The sequence below is a fragment of the Moschus berezovskii genome, chromosome Y, assembly GCF_049115385.1.
Source record: "Moschus berezovskii isolate FMDL1 chromosome Y, NW_MosBer_1.0, whole genome shotgun sequence".
NCBI lineage: Eukaryota > Metazoa > Chordata > Mammalia > Artiodactyla > Moschidae > Moschus > Moschus berezovskii.
Window position 1 is genome coordinate 73735169 of NC_142489.1, and position 26332 is coordinate 73761500.

At 38.2% G+C, this 26332-nt stretch overlaps 1 protein-coding gene across 3 annotated transcripts; it reads left to right on the forward strand.

The window, feature by feature from the left end:
* The first annotated feature begins 1348 nt into the window (after positions 1-1348).
* Positions 1349-24826, forward strand: LOC148773161 (RNA-binding motif protein, X chromosome-like). 3 transcript variants are annotated; one of them, XM_088834433.1, is made up of 9 exons: positions 1349-1454; positions 1919-2029; positions 3995-4159; positions 20082-20228; positions 22082-22193; positions 22232-22242; positions 23355-23487; positions 23565-23653; positions 24407-24826. In XM_088834433.1, exons 1-9 carry the CDS (start codon positions 1349-1351, stop codon positions 24709-24711), a joined length of 1179 nt encoding a protein of 392 aa, XP_088690559.1. In that variant the 3' UTR covers positions 24712-24826. The 3 variants fall into 3 exon arrangements, with proteins under 3 accessions (XP_088690559.1, XP_088690558.1, XP_088690557.1); XM_088834432.1 differs by lacking the exon at positions 22232-22242 and having other exon boundaries at positions 20082-20234; positions 23362-23487; XM_088834431.1 differs by lacking the exon at positions 22232-22242 and having other exon boundaries at positions 23362-23487.
* Positions 24827-26332: the final 1506 nt, after the last annotated feature.

The window sequence follows — 26332 nt, forward strand, 5'->3', positions numbered from 1 at the left end:
GTCTTGCAGAATGTTGCTTTGGTGAATAATGCGGCTTTTTTTCGGTTGCTTGGGCCTGTTGGGCGAATTGCCTCTTCGGTGTGTAATACGTGTTTTTTCTCTTCGCTGGGGTCTGCTAATCGTGCAGAAGGTTGCTCTGGTGTGTAATTCGGCTTTTTTACATTGGCTTGGGGCTGGTCGTTGTGTGGAATGCGGCTTTGGTGGGTAACGCGACTTTTCTCCCTCCGCTTGGGGCTGCTGCTGCTGCTGCTGCTAAGTCGCTTCAGTCGTGTCCGACTCTGAACGACTCATAGACGGCAGCCCACCAGACTCTGCCATCCCTGAGATTCTCCAGGCAAGAACAATGGAGTGGGTTGCCATTTCCTTCTCCGGGCTGAATGTTGCACTGGTGTGTAATTCGGTCCGCCCCCGCAACCCCCCACCCACGTTGGCTTGGGGCGGCTAGTGCGCTAGACTGTTGCTTCAGTGTGCAAACCGGCTTTTCTCCCTTGGCTTGGGGCTGCTAGTTGTGGGGCCTGTTGCTTTGGTGCGTAATCCAGCTTTTCTCTCTCGGCTTCCGGCTGCTAGTCGTGGGATATTGCTTTGGTGTATAACTTAGGTTTTCTCCCTTGCCTTGGGTGTGCAAATTGTGCATCGCGATGTAACAGCCGAGGCTCCGTTTGGTTTCACGTGCACTTCTTTAAACAGTTTTTCTCTGAGATAGTGACAGTAGTTGGAAAACTTAACCAATATACCTAACCATTTTACTTACATGACTTTAAAGTTTTCAAATGTCGAACTGTTGATTATTTTAACAAAAACGGTCAAATTTTAATGTTCGTAAAAGTTTACATTATTCAGTTTGGCGCCATGATTCTTACTCTACCACAAATGCCCACAGGTTAAATTTCCCTCAGCAAAGTATTTTATTCTTTTGTGGCTTTTATGACTTAGTATTGCAGAAGTTTTTGAATGTAAGTGTATTTTAAAGATTATTTGTAGGGTAATGAATATAAACGTGAGAAAATGGAGGAAATTTGAAAATCTGTTTAGTATAATTTATGCACATGTTATAAAACTTAGATACAGTATTTAGGTTTTAATGAATGAAACCTTTAAATAGTGCAGCTCAAAAGAGATTTACAGCAGCCGTCTAATGTAATTTAAACTTCCAGGCTTTTGTCATCTGTAAAAAACGTCATTCGTTAGTTCAGCGCTTGTTTTCCTTTTTGCGTTACAAGTTTTCTTGTCTTTTTAGTAAACATTTTTTAAAGTTAAGTTTTTTTTTTTTTTTTTTTTTAATGACACTTGAACATTTTGGCTCATGATTAGTTTTTTGGCATATTTTTTGCCACCTAACAGTAAAACGATGGAAGCAGATAGGCCTGGAAAACTCTTCATAGGAGGCCTCAGTGCTGAAACAACGGAGAAGTCCCTTGAAGCTGATTTTGGGAAATACGGTCACATTATGGAAGGTAACTGTAGAATCAATATACATTAAGTCGTTAAAGCATATGTATACTTTGAGTAGTTTGAGATTTTTTTTTTAATTGATTAAGCACTTGGCAGTCAGTGAAAGGGTCTCCTCTTACTGAAAAGGGAAGAAAAGAGTGCTTTTAAAATGTACTAATGGTCCTGGGACATGAAAAAGAATAAGATATGGTAATTGTAGAATTATTGAGATTATTTACTGTTAGTTTTTAAAATACTAGAAGTTATACATAAAAATCAAATTGTGTGGTGTTTTTATATCATATATAAAATAATATATAGATTTTTGTTGCTTTTAAGTAACTTTCAAAAGTTTGTACTCTATTGATAACATTCAAGTATGTTAAAGGGGTCTTATGAGAAAGCGTCAAAGGAGTGATTATTTTGAAAACAATAAAGTTCAGTTTTATGTGACATTTTAAATTAAAAAGATTTATGTATATTACAGTTCTCTTGATAAGGGATCGGAACACAAACAAGTCGAGAGGCTTTGCTTTCATTAGTTTTGAGAGCCCGGCAGATGCAAAGGATGCTGCCAAAGGAATGAATGGAAAGGTAAGTCTTAATAATGAATGTTCTTCATCTAGTACTCTTTATAGATTTCTTTATTGTTACAATAGTATAATGCTCTGTAAGGCTTCACTCTCCTTTTTGTCACATAAACACTGGATCCTCTGGTTGGGAAGAGATTGAAGTTAATACCCAGCAGTAACAAAATAGGTTAAATCTGTCTTCTATTAGCATTCAAGTGTAAACACAAATAGGTTTTAACCTTCAGCACTCTACCGGTATTCCATTCTGTATTTTAAGTCTTGGCATTTTCTATTTAAGTCAGTCTTCACTGTTTCAGTGTTACGAATGAAAATTTGTCCCTTAGAGGCAGAACTGTTTTTAAACATTGGAGAATTGCTTTACAATATTGTGTTGGTTTCTTGCAGTCTATCAGCATGAATCAGCCATAAGCATCCCACTTCTTTAGCTAGTTACAGAGCACTGTGTTTGCTCCAGGATTTCCCCGTCTGTGGATTGTTATATTAAATAAAAAAGTCTATTTCCCCCATTTTGTATTGTGGGTCATGGGCTTTTGTACTCATGATATCCTGTTAATTGTTAAATTATCTCTAAAACTTCTACATTCCCTTAGTGTGACTACATTAATTCCCTATTATCTATAGTTATGGTTCTAGTATATTTCAGGCATGTGGCACAAGCTGACCCTTGTACTTTCATTTTTCAGATATGGTAATACCTAAAAGTTAAGTTTGACCCAGCTTTGGGTCACAGAGATAAAGTTTCCTTGAGACTACTTGATGGTAACTAATTGCTGTTTTTTAATTTGTTCTAGTTGTCTAGCCACAGGAACATGTAATCTGAAATTACACTTGAATTATTCTTTATTCAATAGGTGTTATATTGTAAGGCATTGATTGTATTTAGTAGCTGACTAATGGTTATGGATGAGACAAAGTATTTATTTTCTTGAGCACTGGTATTCTAGGGTGAAGGGAAAAGATGTACGAGAGGAAACATTAATTTCACATGCAGAAATGTTAAGGAAAATGAAGTAGTAATTTTGGTAGAGCTTATTGGGTTTTGGATACTATTTTTAGGTATATCTAGGAATGTAAGCTAAATCCTGCGTTGGGAAGGAGGCAGTGCATGAATTTGTGGAAAATATTTTAAACCAAAAAATAGAAAATAAGACCTAAGATGGGAAAACATGGCTTTTGAGGCTGATTATATTGAGCTAGAGCCCATTTCAGCCAGAAGTCCTGGTAGGAATTTAGGATTTAAAATTATTTTCCAAAAATAATATGAAATAACAAGAGTCTATATAGTATGATTCCTGCTGGGTTTTCAAAACTCCCTTTGGTCTCTGTAAAAGATTAAGGCAGATATTGGAAGATCAATTAAGTTTAAGCATTTCTGAAAAATATGAAGTAGCATTACGGTAACTATTTGGGAACACAAAATAAAACAGTTGTGTAAGGCAAGAAATGTTAAAGACCAAATAAGGACCCTAGTTTTAAAAAAGAAAAAGGAAGAAAATTAATAGAACTAGAGTAAATACAGAGCAGCACTTATATTGAGAAATTTTCTTTATGTTTGTGTCTAATAGAACAAATGCTAAAATGTAATTATGATAGGAACAATAATTTTGAGTAAATACTGTAAGTAATATGCATGCTTTTACATACCCTTGGGAAACAAATTTTAAATGGAAAAATTACTAAAATGAAGCACGTTACAGAAAATAAAAATGTGTGCTTTTTCATGGTAATGGAGAGATACACATCTTTTAATACCAGAGAACCTTGCCGGAAATTCTGATAGTAAATGCATATGCTTTGTGGTGGATGACTTACGAAAGGCAATTGCCAATTAAGTCATGTTCATCATGTGGAAGGACACAGTCATTTCAGGAAAAAAATGTTTGCTTTTGGGGAAAAAATACTGACTTAACTCATTACAACAATAAGTTAAATTTTATGTAACATTAGTGATGCTGTACTTAATCTTTTAGTTTTTGGATGGAAAAACAAAGTAGAACAAGCCAATAAGCCATCATTTGAAAGTGATGGTAAACTGAGATCTCAACCTCCTGCAAGAAAAAGGGGCCATCCGAAAAATCTGAGATGTGAAAAAGGAGGAGGAGCAAGAGGGTGTGTGTCTCAAGGAGGACACTTTGGTAATGTATTAAAATATAAGGATGCCATAGCACTGAAAACCTGTTAAGTTTGAACATCTAGTAAACCTTAATTTTTATTGCATTGGTAATGAGCAGAATAATCGATAAGAATATATTAGGTGAGAAATTACCATTCTTGATAATCAAAATTATTTCTAAGTTGTAAAGAATTGTCGTAGTTTTAAAATTACGTATGTGCAAAAAATGTTTATCGTCTTACAGGGAAATCACTTAAATTTTGTTAAGTTTTTTTTAACCATTGTTATTGATGCCTCTTTAAGAGTTTTTCTACAGAATTCATTTCTGTTGATCATACATTAGAATTTTCCAGCTTACAGCAAATAACTTTATTTAAAGAATTAAAACTACGTTGATATACTTTCAGAGTAGTCCTACTGTATTGTAAAAAGTACTGGATAATTTTCAAGATTACATAACAGATAACCACAGTTCAGGGGTGAAAATTCCATATTTTTGGACTGACCTTATAGTGTTTGTCTTGAGCATAAATGTGCAGACAAATCTATGCAAATATCCACTGTCATTTTGATACGGTGCTTTTGTTCCTGGGTTCTGTTGTAGTATAATTTGCATTTTGGAAAAGTTGTCTTTGATGCAGATGTAAAAGCATCTGTTTTGTATGTATATTTACATACAAAACATATATATTTACATGTTTGTGTGTGTTAGAGAACAGTGAGTTATTGAAAATGGTAATATGAGATTTTCAAAGAAGTTTTTACTTGGTAAGACAGAAGAAGGGAGTCACTTTCCATTCATAAACTCCCATGTATTTAATGAACTTTGTCTCTTCTACTAACAGTAGCAAATCTTTAAAAAATTTCACTTCTGGTTTTGACAACCAGATGTGCCATTTTTAGAAAATCTTAAGTTCAGTTACAGCGTGTGTTCATTATAAGATCACACAGTCCTGTTGTTTTCTCAAGAGATGAGGGGAAAAGTTTACTAGCTTATACTCTGCCAAGTGTAATTGGAATATATCTGTCAACATTTTTCTAGTTAGATAAAAAGATAATTTTTCATTGCATACCATGTATTTTTAACGTCTGTTAAACTTGAACAGAACATAGCCTTTTACTCAAAATTAACACTAAAGGTTATGCTTGAACAAAACAGAATTGATCTGTGTGAATTCAATTATAAGCAGGATTTTTTTTTTTTATCAAATTATATATGTATCCATGGTTGTTTGAAAAGTTGCATATTTTCCTATAAAAGGTGTTGTTTGTATTTTTAGGTGCATATTTTTATTGTTTTGACTTAATTATTGTTACATTTTATTTATTTGAAGTATAGTTTATTTAAAAGAATGGATTAGTTTCACTTGTGCAACATTGGGACTTAATATTTGGATAGATTCAAGTCAATGTATATTTCATGTAAAATATTCTCTCTTTCTCTATGAGGTACAAATAGCTTTGTGACATGTTTTTTTTTTTTAATTTACATTATTTTATTGGTTGTCCCATACTTGGCATGAATCCACCCTGGGAGTACATGTGTTCCCAATCTTGAATGCCCCTCCCACATCCCTCCCCATATCATTCCTCTGGGTCATCCCAGAGCACCAACCCCGAGCTTCCTGTATCTTGCATCGAACCTAGACTGGCAATTCATTTTACATATGATAATATACATGTTTCAGTGCCAATCTCCCAATTCATCCCAACCAGCCCTGTGTCTCTATTGCTGTCTCACACACAGGGTTATCGTTATTGTCTTTCTAAATTCCCTATGTATGTGTTAGTATCCTGTATTGGTGTTTTTCTTTCTGGCTTACTTCACTCTGTATAATAGGCTCCAGTTTCATCCACCGATTAGAACTGATTCAGATGCATTCTTTTTTTATTATGTTAATTTTAATTGGAGGCCAATTACACTATTGTTTTGGTTTTGCCATACATTGACATGAAACTACCCGGGTGTACATGTGTTCCCCATCTTGAACCCCCGTCCCACTTCCCTACGCATATCATTCCTCTGGAGCATCCCAGTGCACCAGCCCCGAATATCCTGTATCATGCATGGAACCTAGACTGCCGATTAGTTTCACCTATGATGATATACATGTTTCAGTGCCGTTCTCCCAAGTATCCCACCCTCACCCACGGGGTCCGTAACTGGTGTATATATCTGTGTCTCTTTTGCTGTCTCGTATACAGGGTTATTGTTACCATCTTTCTACATTCCATATATATGTGTTGGTATACTGTACTGGAGTTTTTCTTTCTGGCTTACTTCACTCTGTATAATAGGCTCCAGTTTCATCCGCCTCATAGAACTGATTCAATTGTAATTTTTTGCCCTTTTTAAATATTTTTTAAAAAATTTATTTGGAGGCTAATTATTTTACTATATTGTATTGGTTTTGCTATACATTGACATGCATCTGCCCTGGGTGTTCATGTCTTTCCCAACTTGAACCCCTCTCCCATCTCCAACCTATATCATTCCTCTGGGTCATCCCAGTGCATAAGCTCCGAGCATCCCGTATCATGCATCGAACCTGGACTGGAGATTCATATCACATATGATAATACACATGTTTTAATGCCATTCTCCCAAGTCATCCCACCCTCTCCCTCTCCCTCAGAGTCTATAAAACTGTTCTGTATATCTGTGTCTCTTTTGCTGTCTCACATACAGGATTATTGTTACTATCTTTCTAAATTCCATATATATGGACTAGTATACTGTATTGGTGTTTTTCTTTCTGGCTTACTTCACTCTGTGGAATAGGCTCCAGTTTCATCCACCTCATTAGAACTGATTCAAATGTATTCTTATATATATATTGTTTTAACTGGAGGCTAATGACTTTTGAATATTGTATATGTTTTGCCATATGTTGACATGCATCTGTCCCGGGTGTACATAAGTTCCCCATCTTGAAACCCCTTCCACCTCTGTCCCCATATCATCCCTCTGGGTTATCCCAGAGCACCTGTCCCGAGCATCCTGTACCATGCCTTGAACCTGGATGGCCGATTCATTTTCACATATATTAATATACATGTTTCAATGCCATTCTCCTGCATCATCCCCCCTTGCCGTTTCCTACAGAGTCCATAAGATTGTTCTATATATCTGTGTCTCTTCTGCTGTCTCGCATACAAGAGTTTCATTAAAATCTTTCTAAATTTCATATATATGTGTTAGTATACTGTATTGGTGTTTTACATTCTGGCTTACTTCACTCTGTATAATATGCTCCATATTCATCAACGTCTTTAGAACAGTTACAAATTGCTTCTTTTTTTTATTTTTTAAAACAATTTAATTGGAGGCTAATTTACAATATTGTATTGGTTTTGCCTTTCATTGATATGAATCTGCTCCAGACATACATGTCTTCCCGATCTTGAACACACCCTCCCTCCTCCATCCTTATATCATCCCTCTGGGTCATCCCTGTGCCCCAGCCCAGAGAATCCTGTTTCATGCATCGAACCTGGACTGGAAATTCATTTCACATATGATAATATACATTTTTCAGTGCCATCCATCCATATCATCCCAACTTCGCCCTCTCCCACAGAGTCCATAAGACTGTTCTATATATGTGTTTCTTTTGCTATCTCGCATAAAGGGATATTGTTACTATCTTTTTTAAATTCCATATAAATGTGTTAGTAAACTGTGTTGGTGTTTTTCCTTCTGGCTTACTTCACTCTGTATAATAGGCTCCAGTTTCATCCACCTCATTAGAACTGATTCAATGTTATATATATATATATATGTATATGTATATATATATGTATATATTTATATTTAATTTTAATTGGAGTGTAATTATTTAAAATATTGTATTGGTTTTGCCTTACATTGCCATGAATCTTCCCTGGGTGTACTTGTGTATCCCATCTTAAACCCCTCTCCCACTTCCATCCACATGTCATTCCTCTGGGTCATCCCAGAGGACCAGCCCCAAGCATCCTGTATCATGCATCGAACCTGGACTAGCTATTCGTTTCTCATATGATAATATACATGTTTCAATACCATTCTGTGAAATCATCCCACCCTCTCCCTCACCCACTGAGTCCATAAGATTGTTGTATATTTCTGTGTCTCTTTTGATGTCACACATACAGGGCTGTTTTTACCATCTTTCTAAATTCCATAGATATGCATTAGTATACTGTATTGGTGTTTTTCTTTCTGGGTTACTTCCCTCTGTATAATAGGCCCCAGTTTCATCCACCTCATTTAGACTGATTCAAATGTATTCTCTTTTTTTTAATCTTAAAAAGAAAAAACAAACTTTACTTGGAAGCTAATTAAAATATTGTATATGTTTTGCCATACTTTGACATGAATCTGCCCTGGCTGAACATGCATTCCCCATCTTGAATCCCCCTCCCGCCTCCCTCCCCATATCATTCCTCTGGGTCATTCCAGAGCACCAACCCCGAGTTTCCTATAAGATGTTTCGAACCTGGACTGGCAGTTCGTTTCACATATGATAATATACATGTTTCTATGTCATTCTTCCAAATCACCCCACCATTTCCCTCTCCCACAGAGTCCATAAGACTGTTGTATAGTAACAGTAACAGATATCTGTATCTCTTTTGATGTCACGCAGACAGGGTTATTGTTACTATCTTTCTAAATTCCATATATATGCTTTAATACACTGTATCGGTGTATTTCTTTCTGGCTTACGTCACTATGTATAATAGGTTCCAGTTTCGTCCACCTCATTAGAACTGATTCAAATGTGTTACTTTTTTTTATCCTTTCTGAAAAATTTTAATTGGAGGCTAATTAGTCTACAATATTGTGTTGTATTTGTCTTACATTGACATGAATCCGCTCCGGATGTACATGTGTTCCCCATCTTGAACCCCCCTCCGACCTCCCTCCCCATATCATCCCTTGGGGTCATCGCAGTGCGATAGCCCCGGGCATCCTGTTTCATTCATCAAACCTGGGCTGGGGATTTATTTTACATATGATAATGTACATGTTTCAATGCCATTCTCCCAAATCATCCCAAATTTGCCCTTCCTTCAGAGTCCATAAGACTCTTCTATACATCTGTGTCTCTTTTACTGTCTCGCGTACAGGGTTATGGTTACCATCTTTCTAAATTCCATATATATGTGTTAGTGTACTGTTTTGGTGTATTTCTTTCTGGCTTAATTCACTGTGTAAAATATGCTGAAGTTTCATCCACCTCAGTAGAAGTGATTTAAATGTATTCTTTTTTTTTAATCTTTTCAAAAAATTTTAATTGGAGGCTGATTACTTTACAATATTGTATTGGTTTTGCCATACTTTGCCATGTATCTGCCCTGGGTGTACCTGTATTTCCCATCTTGAACCCATCTCCCTCCTGATAATATCCCTTTGAATCATCCCAGTGCACCAGCCCTGAGGACTCTGTATCATGCATCAAACCTGAGTGGAGGAGATTCATTTCACCTGTGATAATATACATGTTTCAATGCCATTCTCCCAAATCATCCCTCCCTTGCCCTCTTCCTCAGAGTCCATAAGACTGTTGTATATATCTGAGTCTCTTTTGTTGTCTTACATATAGGATATTGTTACCATCTTTCTCAATTCCATATATATGATTAGTAAACTATATTGGTGTTTTTCTTTCTGGGTTACTTCACACTATAATTGGCTCCAGTTTCAACCACCTCATTAGAACTGATTCAGTGTAGTCATTTTCTAAATTTTAACTGGAGGCTATTTATTTTACAATATTGTAGTGGTTTTGCCATACATTGACATGAATATGCCCCAGTGTACATGTGTTCCCCATCTTGAACCCCCTCCCTCTTCGCAGTATCATTCCTCTGGGTTTTCCCAGTGCACCAGTCCCGAGCATCTTGTATCATTCATTGAACCTGGACTGGCAATTCGTTTCACATATGATAATATACATGTTTCTGTGCCATTCTCCCAAATCATCCCACCCGTGACTTCTCCCACAGGTTCCATAAGACTGTTCTATATATCTGTGACTCTTGCTGACTCGCGTACAGGGTCATCATTACCATCTTTCTAAATTCCGTATAAATGTGTTAGTATACCGTATTGGTGTTTTTCTTTCTGGCTTACTTCTCACTGTATAATAAGCTCCAGTTTCAACCACCTCATTCCGTCCATTCCGTTCAGTCACTCAGTCGTGTCCAACGCTTTTACGACCCATGGACTGTAGCCTACCAGGCTTCTCCGTCCATGTGATTCTCCAGGCAAGAATACTGGAGTGGGCTACCCTTTCCTTCTCCACTGATGCAAATGTATACTTTTTCTAAAAAAAATATTTTTATTGGAGGCGAATTACTTCACAATATTTTATTGGTGTTGCTGTACATTGACATGATTCTGCCCTGAGTGCACAGGTGTTCCACATCTTGAACCCCCCGCCCCCCGCCGAACTTCCCTCCCCGTATCATCCATCTGGGTCAACCCAGTGCACCAGTCCCGAGCATCCTGTGTGATGCATCGAACCTCTACTGACGATTCATTTCCCATGTGATAATATACATGTTTCAGTGCCATTCTCTTAAGTATCCCACCCTCGCCCTCTCCCATAGAGTCCATAGACTGTTGTATATATCTGTGTCTCTTTTTCTGTCTCACATACAGGGTAATCGTTCCCATCTTACTAATTTCCATATGTGTGTGTTAGTATATTGTATTGGTGTTTTCATTTCAGGCTTACTTTAATCTGTATAATAGACTCCAGTTTCATCCGCCTCATTAGAAATGATTCAAATATATTCTTTTTTAAAATTTAAATTATAAGCTGATACTTTACAATATTGAATTCGTTTTCCCATACATTGACATGAATCGGCCCTGGGTGTACATGTGTTCCCCATCTTGAACCCTCCTCCGACCTCCCTCCCCATATCATCCCTCTGAGTCATCCCAGTGCACCAGCCCCGAGCATCCTGTATCATGCATCAAACCTGACTGATGATTCATTTCACGTATGTCGGCATACTTGTTTCAGTGCCATTCTCCTAAATCATCCCTTGCTTGTCTCTCCCTCTGAGTCCATAAGACTGTTCTCTATATCTATGTCTCTATTGCTGTCTCACATAAAGCGATATTGTTACCATCTTTCTAAATTCCATATAAATGTGATAGTATACTGTGTTGGTTTTTCTTTCTAGCTTACTTCACTCTGTATAGTAGGCTTAGGTTTCATCCACCTTATTAAAACTGATTCAAATGTATTCATGTTTTATCGTTTATAAAAAATTTCAATTAGAGGCTAATTAGTTTCCAATACTCTATATTGGTTTTTCCATACACTGCCACGAATCCACCCGGTTGTACATGTGTCCCCATCTTGAAATCCCCTCACGCCTCCCTCCTCATATCATTCCTCGGGGTCATCCCAGTGCACCAGCCCCGAGCATCCTGTGTCATGGATCGAACTTGGACTGGTGATTCTTTTCCCATATCATAACATACATGTCTCAATGCCATTCTCCAAATCATGCAACCCTTGGCTTCTCCCACAGACTTCATAAGACTGTTCTACATCTCTGTTTCTCTTTTGCTGTCTCGAATACAGGGTTCTCATTACCATCATTTTGAATTCCAATATATGTGTTGTATACTGTATTGGTGTTAATCTTTCTGGCTTACTTCACTCTGTATAATAGGCTCCAGTTTCATCCACCTCATTAGAACTGATTCAAATGTATTCTTTATATATATATGTATGTATGTATGTATTTAATTTTAATTGCACGCTAATTGCTTTACCTGAATTGCTTTACAATATTGTATTGGTTTTGCCTTACATTGCCATGAATCTTCCCCGGGTGTACATGTGTTCCCTATCATGAACCCTGCTTCCACCTCCCTCCCCACATCATTCATCTGGGTGATCTCAGAGCAGCAGCCCCGATCATCCTGTATAATGCATTGAACCTGGACTGGTGACTCATTTCCCATATGGTTATATACATGTTTTAATGCCATTCTCCCAAATCATCGCACCCTCTCCCTCACCCACAGAGTCCAAAAGACTGTTCTATATATCTGTGTTTCTTTTGCTGTCTCGCATACAGGGTTATCGTTACCATGTTTCTAAATTCTATATATTTGTGTTCGTATACTGCATTGGTTTTTTTCTTTCTGGCTTACTTCACTCTGTATAATAGCTCCATTTTCATCCACCTCATTGGAATTGATTCAAATGTATCCTTTTTTTATCTGTTATAAACAGTTTTAATTAAGAGGCTAATTACTTTCCAATACTATATTGGTTTTGCCATACACTGACATGAATCCACCGGTTGTACATGTGTTTCCCATCTTGAACTCCCCTCCCACCTCCCTCCCCATATCATTCCTCAGAGTCATCCCAGTGCATCAGCCCCGAGCATCCTGTATCATGGATCGAAGCTGGACTGGCGATGCATTTCACATATGATGATATACATGTTTCATTGCCATTCTCCCAAATCATCCCTCCCTCACCCTCTCCCACAGAGTCCATAAGACTGTTCTATACGCCTGTGTCTCTTTTGTGTCGCATACCATGTTATTGTTTCCATCTTTCTCAATTCCATATATTTGTGTTAGTATACCGTGTTGGTGTTTTTATTTCTGGCTCAGTTCACTCTGTATAATAGGCTCCAGTTTAATCCACCTTATTAGAACTGGTTAAAGTGTATTCTTTTAATTGCTGAGTAATACGGCATAGTGTATATGTACCACAGCGTTATTATCCATTTGTCTGCAGATGGACATCTAGGTTGCCTCCATGTCCTGGCTGTTAAAAACAGTGCTGCATTGAACATTGGAGTACATTTGTTTCTTCCAATTCTTGTTTCCTCGGTGTGTATGCCCAGGAGTCAGATTGGTGGGTCGTATGGCAGGTCTATTTCCAGATTTTTAAGGAATCTCCCCCACTTTTCTCCGTAGTGGCTGCACTAGTTTGCATTCCCATCAACAGTGTAGGAGGGTTCCCTTTTCTCCACATCCTCTCCAGCTTTTTTGCTTGTAGAATTTTGGATAGCAGCCAGAAATTCTGACCGGGGTGAAATGGCACCTCATTGTGGTTTTGATTTGCAGTTCTCTGATTAGAAGTGACATTGAGCATCTTTTCATATGTTTGTTAGCCTTCTGTTTGTCTTTTTTGGAGAAATGTCTGTTTAGTTCTTTGGCCCATTTTTTGATTGGGTCGTTTATTTTTTCTGGATTTGAGCTACAGGTGTTGCTTGTATATTTTGGAGATTAATTATTTGTCAGTTGCTTCATTTGCTATTATTTTCTCGCATTCTGAAAGCTGTATTTTCACCTTGCTCATCGTTTCCTTTGCTGTGCAGAAGGTTTTAATTTTAATTAGGTCCTCTTAGTTTATTTTTACTTTTATTTCCAATATTCTGTGAGGTGGTTCATGGAGGATCCTGCTGTGATTTATGTCAGAGAGTGTTTTGCCTACGTTCTCCTCTAGGAGTTTATAGTTTCTGGTCTTCCACTTAGGTCTTTAACCCACTTTGAGTTTATTTTTGTATATGATGTTAGGGAGTGTTCTAGTTTCATTCTTTTACAAGGGGATGACCAGTTTTCCCAGGACCACTTGTTACAGAGATTGTCTTTTCTCCATTGAATATCTTTGCCTCCTTTGTCAAAGATGAGGTGTCCATCGGTGTGTGGATTTATCTCTGGGCTCTCTATTTTGTTCCATGGCTCTATATTTCTGTCTTTATGCCAGTACCATACTGTCTTGATGACTATGGCTTTGTAGTACAGCCTAAAGTCCGGTGGATTGATTCCCCCCTTTCTTCTTTCTCAAGATTGCTTTGGCTGTTCGATGTTTTTGTACTTCCATACAAATTGTAAAATTATTTGTTCTAGCTCTGTGAAAAATAACATTGGTAGCTTGATAGGGATTGCACTGACTCTATAGATAACTTTGGGCAGTATAGTCATTTTCACAGTATTGATTCTTCCAATCCACCAACATGGTATTTTCTCCATCTATTAGTATCCTGTTTGATTTCTTTCACCAGTGTCTTATAGTTTTGTATATAAAGGCCTTTTGGTTTTTTTGGTAGGTATATTCCTAAGGATTTTATGCTTTTCGTTGGAACGGTGAATGGAATTGTTCTCTTAATTTCTTTTTCTATTTTCTCATTATTAGTGTATAGGAATGCAAGGGATTTCCGTGTGTTGATTTTATATCCTGAAACTTTACTATATTCATTGATTAGCTCTAGTAGTTTTCTGGTAGAGTCTTTAGGGTTTTTTTGTGTAGAGGATCATGTCATCTGCAAATAGTGAGAGTTTTAATTCTTTTCCAATCTGGAATGTTTTGATGTCTTTTTCTGTTCTGATTGCTGTGGCCAAAACTTCCAAAACTATGCTGAACAGTAATGGTAAGAGTGGCCACCCTTGTCTTGTTCCTGACTTTAGGGGAGATGCTTTCAAGTGTTCACCATTGAGGATAATGTTTGCTGTGGGTTTGTCATATATAGCTTTTATTATGTGGAGGAATGTTCCTTCTATTCCCACCTTCTGGAGGGTTTGTATGATAAATGGATATTGAATTTTGTCAAAGGTTTTCTCTGCATCTATTGAGATAATCATACAGTTTTTATTTTTCAGTTTGTTCATGTGGTGTATTACATTGATTGATTTGCGGATACTGAAGAATACTTGCATCCCTGGGATAAAGCCGACTTGGTCATGATGTATGATCTTTTTAATGTGTTGTTGGATTCTGATTGTTAGAATTTTGTTAAGGATTTTTATATCTATGTTCATCAGTGATACTGACCTGTAGTTTTCTTTTTTTGAGGTATCTTTTTCAGGTTTTGGTATTAGGGTGATGGTGGCCTCATAGAAGGAGTTTGGAAGTTTACATTCGTCTGCAGTTTTCTGGAAGAATTTGAGCAGGAGAGGCGTTCAGTTCAGTTCAGTCACTCAGTCGTGTCCGACTCTTTGCGACCCCATGAATCACAGTACGCCAGGCCTCCCTGTCCTTCACCAACTCCCAGAGTTCACTCAAACTCATGTCCACCGAGTCGGTGATGCCATCCAGCCATCTCATTCTCTGTCGTCCCCATCTCCTCCCACCCCCAATCCCTCCCAGCATCAGACTCTTTTCCAGTGAGTCAAGTCTCGCATGAGGTGGCCAGAGTATTGGAGTTTCAGCTTTAGCATCAGTCCTTCCAATGAACACCCAGGATTGATCTCCTTTAGAATGGACTGGTTGGCTCTCCTTGCAGTCCAAGGGACTCTCAAGAGTCTTCTCCAGCACCACAGTTCAAAAGCATCAATTCTTTGGTGCTCAGCTTTCTTCACAGTCCAACTCTCACATCCATACATGACCACGGGAAAAACCATAGCCTTGACTAGGTGTACCTTTATTGGCAAAGTAATGTCTCTGCTTTTTAATACACTATCCAGGTTGGTCATAACCTTCCTTAGCTCTTCTCTAAAATTTTGGTAGAATTACTGGGCTTTTGTTTGCTGGAAGATTTCTGATTACAGTTTCCATTTCTGTGCTTGTGATGGGTCTGTTAAAGATTTTCTATTTCTTCCTGGTTCAGTTTTGGAAAGTTGTACTTTTCTAAGAATTTGTCCATTTCTTCCAAGTTGTCCATTTATTGGCCTGTAATTGCCGATAGTAGTCTCGTATGGTCCTTTGTATTCCTGGGTTGTCTGTTGTGATCTCTCCATTTTCATTTCTAACTTTATTGATTTGGATTTTCTCCCTTTGTTTCTTGATGAGTCTGGCTAATGGTCTGTCAACTTTATTTACCCTCTCAAAAAAAAAACAGCTTTTGACTTTGTTGATTTTTGCTTTGGTCTCTTTTGCATTTATTTCTGCCCTGAGTTTTAAGATTTCTTTCCTTCCTCTCACCCTGAGGTTGTTAATTTCTTCCTTGTCTCATTACTCTAGGTGTAGAGTTACGTTATTTAGCTGACTTTTTTCTTGTTTCTTGAGGTATGCCAGTATTGCTATGAACCTTCCCTTTAGCACTGCTTTTACAGTGTCCGAGAGGTTTTGGGTTGTCATGTTTTCATTTTCATTCGTTTCCGTGCATATTTTGATTTCCTCTGCGATTTGTTGGTTACTCAGCAGCGTGTTCTTCAGCCTCCATGTGTTGGAATTTTTAATAGATTTTCTCCTGTAACTGAGAGCTAATGTTACTGCATGGTGGTCAGAAAAGATGGTTGGAATGATTTCAATTATTTTGAATTTACCAAGGCTAGATTTATGACCCAGGATATGATCTATCCTGGAGAAGGTTCCGTGTGCACTTGAGGAAAAGGTGAAATTGATTGTTTGGGGGTTAAATATCCTACAGGTATCAATTAGGTCTAACTGGTCTGATGTATCATTTAACGTTTGTGTTCCCTTGTTAATTTTCTGTTTAGTTGATCTATCTATAGGTATGAGTGGGGTATTAAAGTTTCCCACTCTTATTGTGTTATTGTTAGTTTCCCCTCTCAATTGCTAGCATTATCTTACACATTGTGGTGCTCCTATGTTGGGTGCATATATATTTATAATTGTTTTGTCTTCTTGGATTGATCCTTTGATAATTATATAGTGTCCTTCTTTTCCTCTTTTCACAGCCTTTGTTTTAAAGTGTATTTTATCTGATATGAGTATTGCTACTCCTGCTTTGTTTTGGTCTCTGCGAGGAGTATCTTTTTCCAGCCCTTCACTTTCCGTCTGTATGTGTCCCTCGTTTCGAGGTGGGTCTCTTGTAGACAACATATATAGGGGTTATAGGGGTCTTGTTTCTGTATCCATTCAGCCAGTCTTTGTCTTTTGGTTGGGGCATTCAACCCATTGACATTTAGGGGAATTATTGATACCTATGATCCCGTTGCCATTTACTTTATTGTTTTGGGTTCGAGTTTGTACACTCTTTCTGTGTTCTTTCTAGAGAAGGTCCTTTAGCATTTGTTGGAGAGCTGGTTTGATGGTGATGAATTCTCTCAGCTTTTGCTTGTCTGTAAGGCTTTTGATTTCTCCTTCATATTTGAATGAGATCCCTGCTGGGTACGGTAATCCGGGCTGTAAGTTATTTTCTTTCAACGCATTCAGTATGCCCTGCCATTCCGTCCTGTCCTGAAGAGTTTCTCTTGAAAGATCAGCTGTTATCCTTATGGGAATCCCCTTGTGTGTTATTTGTTGTTTTTCCCTTGCTGCTTTTAATATTTGTTCTTTGTGTTTGATCTTTGTTAATTTGATTAATATGTGTCTTGGGGTGTTTCACCTTGGGTTTATCCTGTTTGAGACTCTTTGGGTTTCTTGGACTTGGGTGATTATTTCCTTCCCCATTTTAGGGGAGTTTTCAACTATTATCTCAAGTATTTTCTCAGGTCTGTCTTTTTGTCTTCTTCTTCTGGTACTCCTGTGATTCAAATCTTGGTGCATTTGACATTGTCCCAGAGGTCTCTGAGATTGTCCTCGTTTGTTTTAATTCGTTTTACTTTTTTTCCTCTCTGTTTCATTTATTTCTGCCATTCTGTCTTCTAGCTCACTTATCCTATCTTCTGCCTCCGTTATTCTACTGTTGATACCCTCCAGAGTGTTTTGGTCTCATTTATTGTGTTATTCATGATATATTGACTCTTATTTATTTCTTCTAGGTCCTTGTTAAACCTTTCTTGCATCTTCTTGATCCTTGTCTCCAGGCTAATTATCTGTAACTCCATTTTGTTTTCAAGATTTTGGATCACTTTCACTATCATTTAGAATTCTTTATCAGGTAGATTCCTGTCTCTTTCTCTTTTGTTTGGGTTGGTGGGCATTTATCCTGTTCCTTTACTTTCTGGGTATTTCTCTGACGCTTCATCTTGCTTATATTGCTGTGGGTGGGGTGGCCTTTCCGTCTTCTGTCTGTTTGTGGAGTTCTCTTTATTATGAAGTTTCCTCTCTGTGGGTGGGATTGCACGGTGTGGCTTGTCAAGGTTTTCTGGTTAGGGAAGCTTGTGCCGGTGTTCTGGTGGGTGGGGCTTAATATCTTCTCTCCGGAGTGCAATGAAGTGTCCAGTAATGAGTTATGAGATGTCAGTGCGTTTGGAGTGACTTTGGGCAGCCTCTATATTGAGGCTAAGGGCTATGTTCCTGTGTGGCTGGAGAATTTGTGTGCTGTGCTCTGGAACTTTGTGTGCTTGCTCTGGAACTTGTTGAACCTTGGGTAGTGCTTGATTTCAGTTTAGGTATAGAGGTGTTTGATGAGCTCCTATCGCTTAATGTTCCATGGGGTCAGGAGTTCTCTGCTGTTCTCAGGATTTGGACTTAAGCCTCCTACTTCTGGTTTTCAGTCTTATTCTTGCAGTAGCCTCAAGACTTCTCCATCTGTCACTTCCAAAGCCGTTCCCTCTGTTTTAGCTTCTTCTGTTTGCTGGTCTCTTCAGTGTCTAGCTTCTGCCCTGACACAAGGGGGTGGTGGTGGACACTTTTTTAGGCTCACGTTCAGTCGTGCTGTGGGGAAGGAGGAAGTCTGCAAACAGATATCACTGGCATTTGTGGGGAGTGCTCGCAGTGTCTCGGCCACACTGGGTTTGCCCCCGCTCACAGCGTGTGTACTTTCCCTCTCTATACTGCTCAAGCTCTAGGTTGCTCTGCCAGGAACTGTCTGAGGCAGGCCCTGGGTAGCATGCACTTCCCAGGTCAAAGCCGCTTAGGTTCAGGTAGTACTCCTCAAAGGCGCAGACTTGGTTGGGCCTGCGTTTTGGGCCCTTCCCCAGTCTGAGCAGCTCAGGTGGCCAGGTGTTTGGCTAGCGCAGTCGCTGTGACTTATCACCTCCCCGGGCCCTGCTTCTCGGTTTTCTGGGTATACAACTGGCGTACCCTCTCAGGCTATTGTCAACCGTCCAGAATCCCAAGAAAACTTGGTTATCATCGAAGCCTGCTTGCAGTTTGGTAGATGATGCCTCTGTGGGGCCTTGATTGCCCCCTTAAACAGCTCTGCTTGCCCTCTCCTGCCTGTCTTGGTGGGGGATTGGCCATCCGCAGCTGGCTAAGTTGCTCAGTCCTTTGTTCTGTGAGCAGGTCTGGCGGTGTCTTAGGTTTGGGCTTTTTGCCTTTTTGCAGGATATCTATCCCACAGTCTGCTTTGCTATCTCAAGTTAGCTCCCTCAGATTGCCCTCGGGGCCTTCAGGTCCGGTCCTTACTCTAAGCAATGCAGCCCGCATCTCCCTGCCAAGCCCCCACTTGCTAGTGGCGGATATGGGCGTCTGTGCTGCTTCTTCACTGGGAGTTACCATTGGGCATGTAATCTGTGGGTTTTAATTATTTATTTATTTTTCCTCCCAGTTATGTTGCCCTCTGAGTTTCCAAGGCTTGCCACAGACTCGCCAGTGAGAATGTTTCCTGGTGTTTGGAACCTTCTTTCTTTTTTTAGACTCCCTTTCTGGGACAGATCTCCATCCTTACCTCTTTTGTATATCCTTTCGAAGACAATGGGCTGATTTTCTGGGTGCCTGATGTCCTCTGCTGGCATTCAGAAGTTGTTTTGTGGAATTTACTCAGCGTTCAAATGCTCTTTTGATGAATTTGTGGAGGAAGTGGTCTCCCTCTTCTGTTCCTTCGCTGTCTTAGGACCGCCGCCCTATTGTGTTACTTTTTTAAAAAGCTTTTTTGATACCAGAATAGTATGAATTATTATCATTTTCCTCCAAGTGTGTTTAAAAATTTATTTTATCCTTGTTTTTCTCCACCTCCTTTATTCTCTTCAGACTACTATCACAGCAGTGGTTCTTGACTCATTTCGTAAATTTTTCAAACTGAATTGTACTAACTGATGTATCATTTGAGGAATTAGTTTTATTGGTTTAGGCAAATACGAATGCTGAAGGCAATGGTAGTTCTTTAGTAAATATCTATAAACAGTAAGCGAAACTTAATGTTTATTCTACTTAAAAGATTTCACTGAAATACAGGTGATAATGGATATAGTCGCAATATGAGCTCTTCAAGAGAAACTTATCCACCTAAAAGAGGACCATCCTCAAGATGTGAAGGTCCTTCTCCTAAAAGATCTGCTCCTTCTGCTCAAGGGCGAACCAGTAGTGGAATGAAAGGACAAGGTAAACGCTATATAATATAGGGACTGTTGTTTCTTAGTAAAAGTGAGCAATTTTAAAATGAATGCTTAACTTTAAGATGCACATGTTTACTGATCACTAGTTTATTTGTTGATTCACAGCTGGAAAATAATTCTTTAGCATCTAATTTTAGATGTGTAGTAGGTGATTAACATAGAAGTGGGGAAGACATTTCCTTTAAATCTAAAAGTGAAAGAGGGGAGTGAAAAGGTTGGCTTGAAGCTTAACGTTCAGAAAACGAAGATCATGGCATCTGGTCCCATCACTTCATGGGAAATAGACGGGGAAACAGTGGAAACAGTGTCAGACTTTATTTTGGGGGGCTCCAAAATCACTGCAGATTCTGATTGCAGCCATGAAATTAAAAGACGCTTACTCCTTGGAAGGAAAGTTATGACCAGCCTAGATAGCATATTAAAAAGCAGAGACATTACTTTGCCAACCAGGGTCTGTCTAGTCAGGGCTATGGTTTTTCCCATGGTCATGTATGGATGTGAGTGTTGGACTGTGAAGAAAGCCGATTGCCGAAGAATTGATGCTTTTGAAGTGTGGTGCTGGAGAAGACTCTTGAGAGTCCCTTGGACTGCAAGGAGATCCAAGCAGTCCATTCTGGAGGAGATCAATCCTGGGTGTTCATTGGAAGGACTGATACTAAAGCTGAAACTGCAATACTTTGGCCACCTCATGCGACGAGTTGACTCACTGGAAAAGAATCTGATGCTGGGAGGGACTGGGAGTGGGAGGAGATGGGGACAACAGAGAATGAGATGGCTGGATGGCATCACCAACTTGATGGACATGAGTTTGAGTGAACTCTAGGAGTTGGAGATGGACAGGGAGGCCTGGCGTGCTGTGATTCATGGGGTCGCGGAGAGTCGGACACGACTGAGCGACTGAACTGAACTGAAGCTTGCTAGAGAATTCCTCAGAATTTTTTTTTAAGTTGCTAACATTTGCTGCTTAGTAGGAGTTTTCATGTAGTTTCAAGGTCAAGTATTTTTATGAAAACTAATATCCTATGAGTCAGCATTTTGGAATGTAGAATCTTTTAGCTCTGTTATATTGGCTACCTGGTTCATGTAATTATAAACATTAACTGAAATTTGCCATATTAACTTTAGTTTGGATTCTTGACATATTTTTACTTTGTTGTTTGACTCCTGGTACAGTTAAAAACTTTGAATCACTATCAAATTGTCATTTTATGTATAGACTATTATTGAAGCCAAGTGTAATATGGTATTGATTTCAAAATAGTAAAGAAGTTGAGAAAACTAAAGTTTCATTAGACTATTAGCCCGGTAAGCAAACAAAACAAGAGAAGTCTGACCACCAGGAATTAGTAAGAATTAGCACAAGAAGTGAACATTATTTATGGGAATTAGTTTCCTGTTTTGGAAGAGGCAGCATTTTTCAAGTGCGCCCTTTATTACTAATAAGTAGTTGAACTCAAAAGCACTATTGTTTAGAAAGGTCAGTAATTCAGGTTGCGGTTTATGTTAAATTTATCACCATTAGGAGAGAATCAGCTACTTTGTGATTGAATATGTGATAATAGTTTTCAAAAATTAATTAGATTTTACTCAAGTTTTGAGAGATTCTATTACTTGTAATTTAAGGATTATGCAAAATGTACACGGAGCAGATGGTGTCAGAAAATAAAGTGTTCAGGAATTACATGTATAAAGCAAACTAAATGTGCATTAATGGGATTTTATAAGTAGTTTTTTTAAATTGTTTTGGAGAGAGGAAAGATACCAGTCTTTTGATTTTTTTTTTCTTTGAACTATTACTCTCAATTCTGAGATACTTATGTAAGCATTTTAAAATTAAAGGTCCAGTATTGCGGAGAGAAAATTACAGAGGAGGTCCTCATAGAGAGCCAATGTCTTCTCGGAGAGATAACTGTGTGTCACCAAGAGATAATGGTTGTGCTACTAAAGAGAGGTAAAGAAAAATAAAATACATGCATTTTTAAGTCATAGTTCATTTTGTTGAGGTAAAATTTATCTAACAAAATTTTAAAAGTGAACAATTCAGTAGCATTTAAAATACTCAGAATTCTACAACCACTCTCTCTGTTCAGTTCCAAAATAGTTAATCACCCCAAAACAAAATCCATAAGCAGTTGCTCCCATTTTTATCCTCCTGTATCCCTAGTAAACACCCACCTATATCATGTGTCTGTAAATTTACCTAATCCTGAATATATCATACGTTCACTGTAGCCTGCCAGGCTCCGCTATCCATGGAATTCTCCAGGCCAGAATACTGTAGTGGGTAGCCATTCCCTTCTGCAGAGGATCTTCCTGAGGGATTGAACCCTGGTCGTCCACATTGCACTCGGATTCTTTACCAACTGAGCCACCGGGGAAGCCCTAACAATATGTGACCTTTAATATGTGGCTTTTCCATTAGTGTGAGTGTTTTCAAAGATAATCCTTGCTGAAGCATGAGTCAGTACTTCAGGTTTTGAGTGGGGGTTAACACCATTGTATGTATAGTTAACATGGTTTGTTTATCCATCTTTGTAGTTAATGTGTACAAACATTGGAGTGCCTGTTTTCAATTCTTGGTGTAAACTCTGAATTGGAATTCCTGGGTCGTACAGTAACTTCAGTATTTTAAGGAACCGTTCATCTCCATAACTGCACTGCTGCCAATGCAAGAGACTCAGGTTCAGTCCCGAAGTGGGGAAGATTGCCTGGATGAGAAAACAGCAACTTACTGCAAATTCTTGCTTGGAATGTCCCATCAATAGAGGGGCCTGGTGGGCTACAGTCCACAAGGTCTCTAAGAGTCTGACACAGCTTTATATTTCTACCATGCACACACAGGATTTCAGTTTCTCTGCATGTTCACAAACACTTGATGTTTTATATTTTATATTAAAAAATATCTCTCTATATATATAGCCTGTCTGCTAGGTGCAGAGTAGATATCTCATTCGGATTGAGAAACTGTATTTCCCTAAAATACAATTATGTTAAGCAGTGTTTTATATTCTTGTTCATAATTATATATCTTCCTTGAGGAAAAGTATATTGAAGTCCTTTGCACATTTAAAACTTTCTTTCTGAATTCTTGTCATTTAATTTTGTTTGTTTGTTTTAAGTTTCTCAGGCAGAGATTATTCAAGTTCGCGAGACACCGAGGATTATGCTCCACCGTCTAGAGACTATGCATACTGTGATTATGGCCATTCAAGTTCTCGAGATGATTATTCCTCTAGAGGACATAGGTACTACAAACAATTCTGTTTTTAATCAAATAACTTATGGAAATGGTTAATTATAACATTAATTCTCTTAAATGTAGTGATCGTGATGGCTATGGTGGAAACCGTGATAGAGATTATTCTGAACATCGAAGTGGAGGCTCCTACAGGGATTCATACAAGAGTTATGGTAAGAGTACAGTTACAGCTTACAAATGACAAAATTAGAATTGACATGCTAGATCTACATCATTTACTCAAGTTTACTTCTATTTTCTCAGAAAATAAAATGTAATTTCTACCTAATTGATTGGTTTGAAGGTCTTTGAATTATTTTTGATCTGTCATTTCAAATGATATGAAGGATAATTTGGCAGCTCACATTTTTTAATCACAAAAATTATTGTAACATTTTTAAAAGCAAAAGTGCTGTTGAGAGTATGAAACACAGGAACATTATGAAGTTCAAAATTTTAGTCTTTTCCAAAAAATTAACATTTAAACTCCTGCTAAGGCACTTCAGTCGTGTCCGACTCTGTGCAACTCCATAGACAGCAGCCCACCAGTCTTCCCGGTCCCTGGGATTCTCCAGGCAAGAACACTGGAGTGGGTTGCCATTTCCTTCTCCAGTGCATGAAAGTGAAGTCGCTCAGATGTGTCCGACTCTTAGTGACCCCATGGACTGCAGCCTACCAGGCTCCGCCACCCATGGGATTTTCCAAGCAAGAGTACTGGAGTGGGTTGCCATTGCCTTCTCAACTACTGGAACTAAAAAGTACTGCTCTTTTAAATAAATGTGAAAGCCCCTTCACCACTGCTGCTAATTCATATCTTCACCAGAGAGGCAGATAAAGGCTATCCTTTCAAAGATTTAGTACTTTACAGTCATGTTATAGAAGTAACGGGAAAAGTTTTATAATTTTATCAATTACTGATTTCACAGGGGGCTCCCGTGGTGCTCCATCAGGAAGAGGTCCACCTCTGAGTTATGGCAGAAGCAGTCGCTATGATGATTATAGCAGTACAAGAGACAGATATGGAGGAAGTCGGAAAAGTTACTCAAGCAGCCGAAGTGATACCTACTTAAGTGGTCGTGACCGTGGCGGAAGACAAGAACAAGGGTTTCCATCCTCCAAGGATAGGGTGTACCCTCCTCCTCGTGAGTCATACAGTAGCTCAGGTTGTGAGGCTTCCAGGGGAGGTCATGGGGGGAGCCGATCTGAAAGAGTAGGCAGAAACAGGTACTAAAAATGTTTTCTTGGCATGGGAAAATTTTTTGTGAGTTTCTGTTTTAACTGGTACTTGAGTATTGCTGAAGAAAACCGTTGGTTTTGGAGGGAAGAGCTGTAAACTTTCACCTCCATGAATTTTCAGATAAATTGAAAAATAGAATTATTCAGATAAGTTGAAAAATAGAGTCATTCAAAGTAATCTCATACTTGTTACTGCTGGTTGAAAGATAGAAGTTAAAATTTTTAAATTTAATGTCTAAATTTTCTGAGTATGTTTTGTAAAGTGTTATTGTTTATTTTACTGGTGGGTTAAACGAGCATAAAAACACTTGTTTCTTGTTTAGAAGGTGAATTGTGCTGTTTGCTTAAAGTTTCCCTTTGTAGTCTTTGCACACGAATGCATTCAGAATTAAGCAGTATGGTATTTCTCCATTGCAAGCCTTACCTGCTTTATATTTAGGTTAACAATATTACATATTATTTTTGAAAGCAGTGTATAGAAGGTTTGGCAAGGCTCTAAAAACCTGAAGGAAATGTTTGCATCTTTACTAAAATTTTGTCTAAATTTTTAAAACAATAGTATAAATCAGAAGAAAATTTAGATGTGTGAATAAATGTTTAAGAAGTCTGAAGTTAAGTATCAATTGTCTTAGTCATTCAAGTGGCAAATGATAAAAGTGCCAACCACGATTAAAAAGAAAACAATCTGCACCTAAGTTGGGATTGAACTAGTTAAGTATTCTGAGTATGTATCTTCATGAAAGGAAGCAGTTCTAGATTTGTTGGAAATGAAATGCTTTAAGTAATACTTATTTCCACTTCATTTTGGAGTACTTGGTATAACCCAAAAGTATAGGCTTATCTATAAGGAAAGTTAAGGGGTTTTGTAGGCAATCCTAGGTATCAGTAATAATACATCAACTTTTTATTAAGAGGCAAGGATAAGCGCTGCAGAACAAATTGGAATTTGCAAAATTAGTGGAGAAATTTGCAGTGCCCTTTTAAAGTAACAGAAATTTACTTGTTAAAGGTTCCATTAACAATAAAATCAAAATAATATTTGAGGCAAACTCAGAAGACAGATTAAGAAATTTCTTAGGATTGTTCCACATGTTAGACGTCAAAGGCATAGTTAAAATACATTTTCAAGACAAAGGACAGTGCATAAAAGTGACATTCATGTTCTACATGAAGTTCACCAGGCAGTACTGTCCAGGTAAGCAGGTACAAAATAAGCAGTAAGTTACTGATCCTAGTACGAAGCTGAGAAAGAACAGGATATGTTTTGAGTAGTTGCATTGGTAACTGCTGAAATGCCAACCAAAGTCAGCAACTGCTCCTTTGATATTTTGGTAACATTTTTACTAGACATTATGAAGGCATAATTTTCATTCAGTTGTGCTGTAGTGTTTGTGAGGACTGAATAAGAGTATAAATGTTGTAGCATAATTTCTAGTTACCATAACGGATTCACAGGAAATAGTGTCTGTATTACCTACCCTGGAAGCTTTGAGCAACAGAAAGATCCTTGACAGGATGTCTTGTTATCATAGTGACAACATTTGTGAGAAAATGAGAATGGCAGCCTAGAATAAAATTTCTCCCCAAAATTGCTACAAGGATTCTGTTTTTGAGCG

Excerpts from the sequence above, each read along its gene's own strand:
- LOC148773161 (XM_088834433.1), top strand. The coding sequence starts at position 1,349 with ATGGAAGCAGATAGGCCTGGAAAACTCTTCATAGGAGGCCTCAGTGCT. Across the intron at positions 1,455-1,918 it reads ATACGGTCACATTATGGAAG|TTCTCTTGATAAGGGATCGG; the intron begins GTAACTGTAGAA and ends TGTATATTACAG. Across the intron at positions 23,654-24,406 it reads GGATTCATACAAGAGTTATG|GGGGCTCCCGTGGTGCTCCA; the intron begins GTAAGAGTACAG and ends CTGATTTCACAG.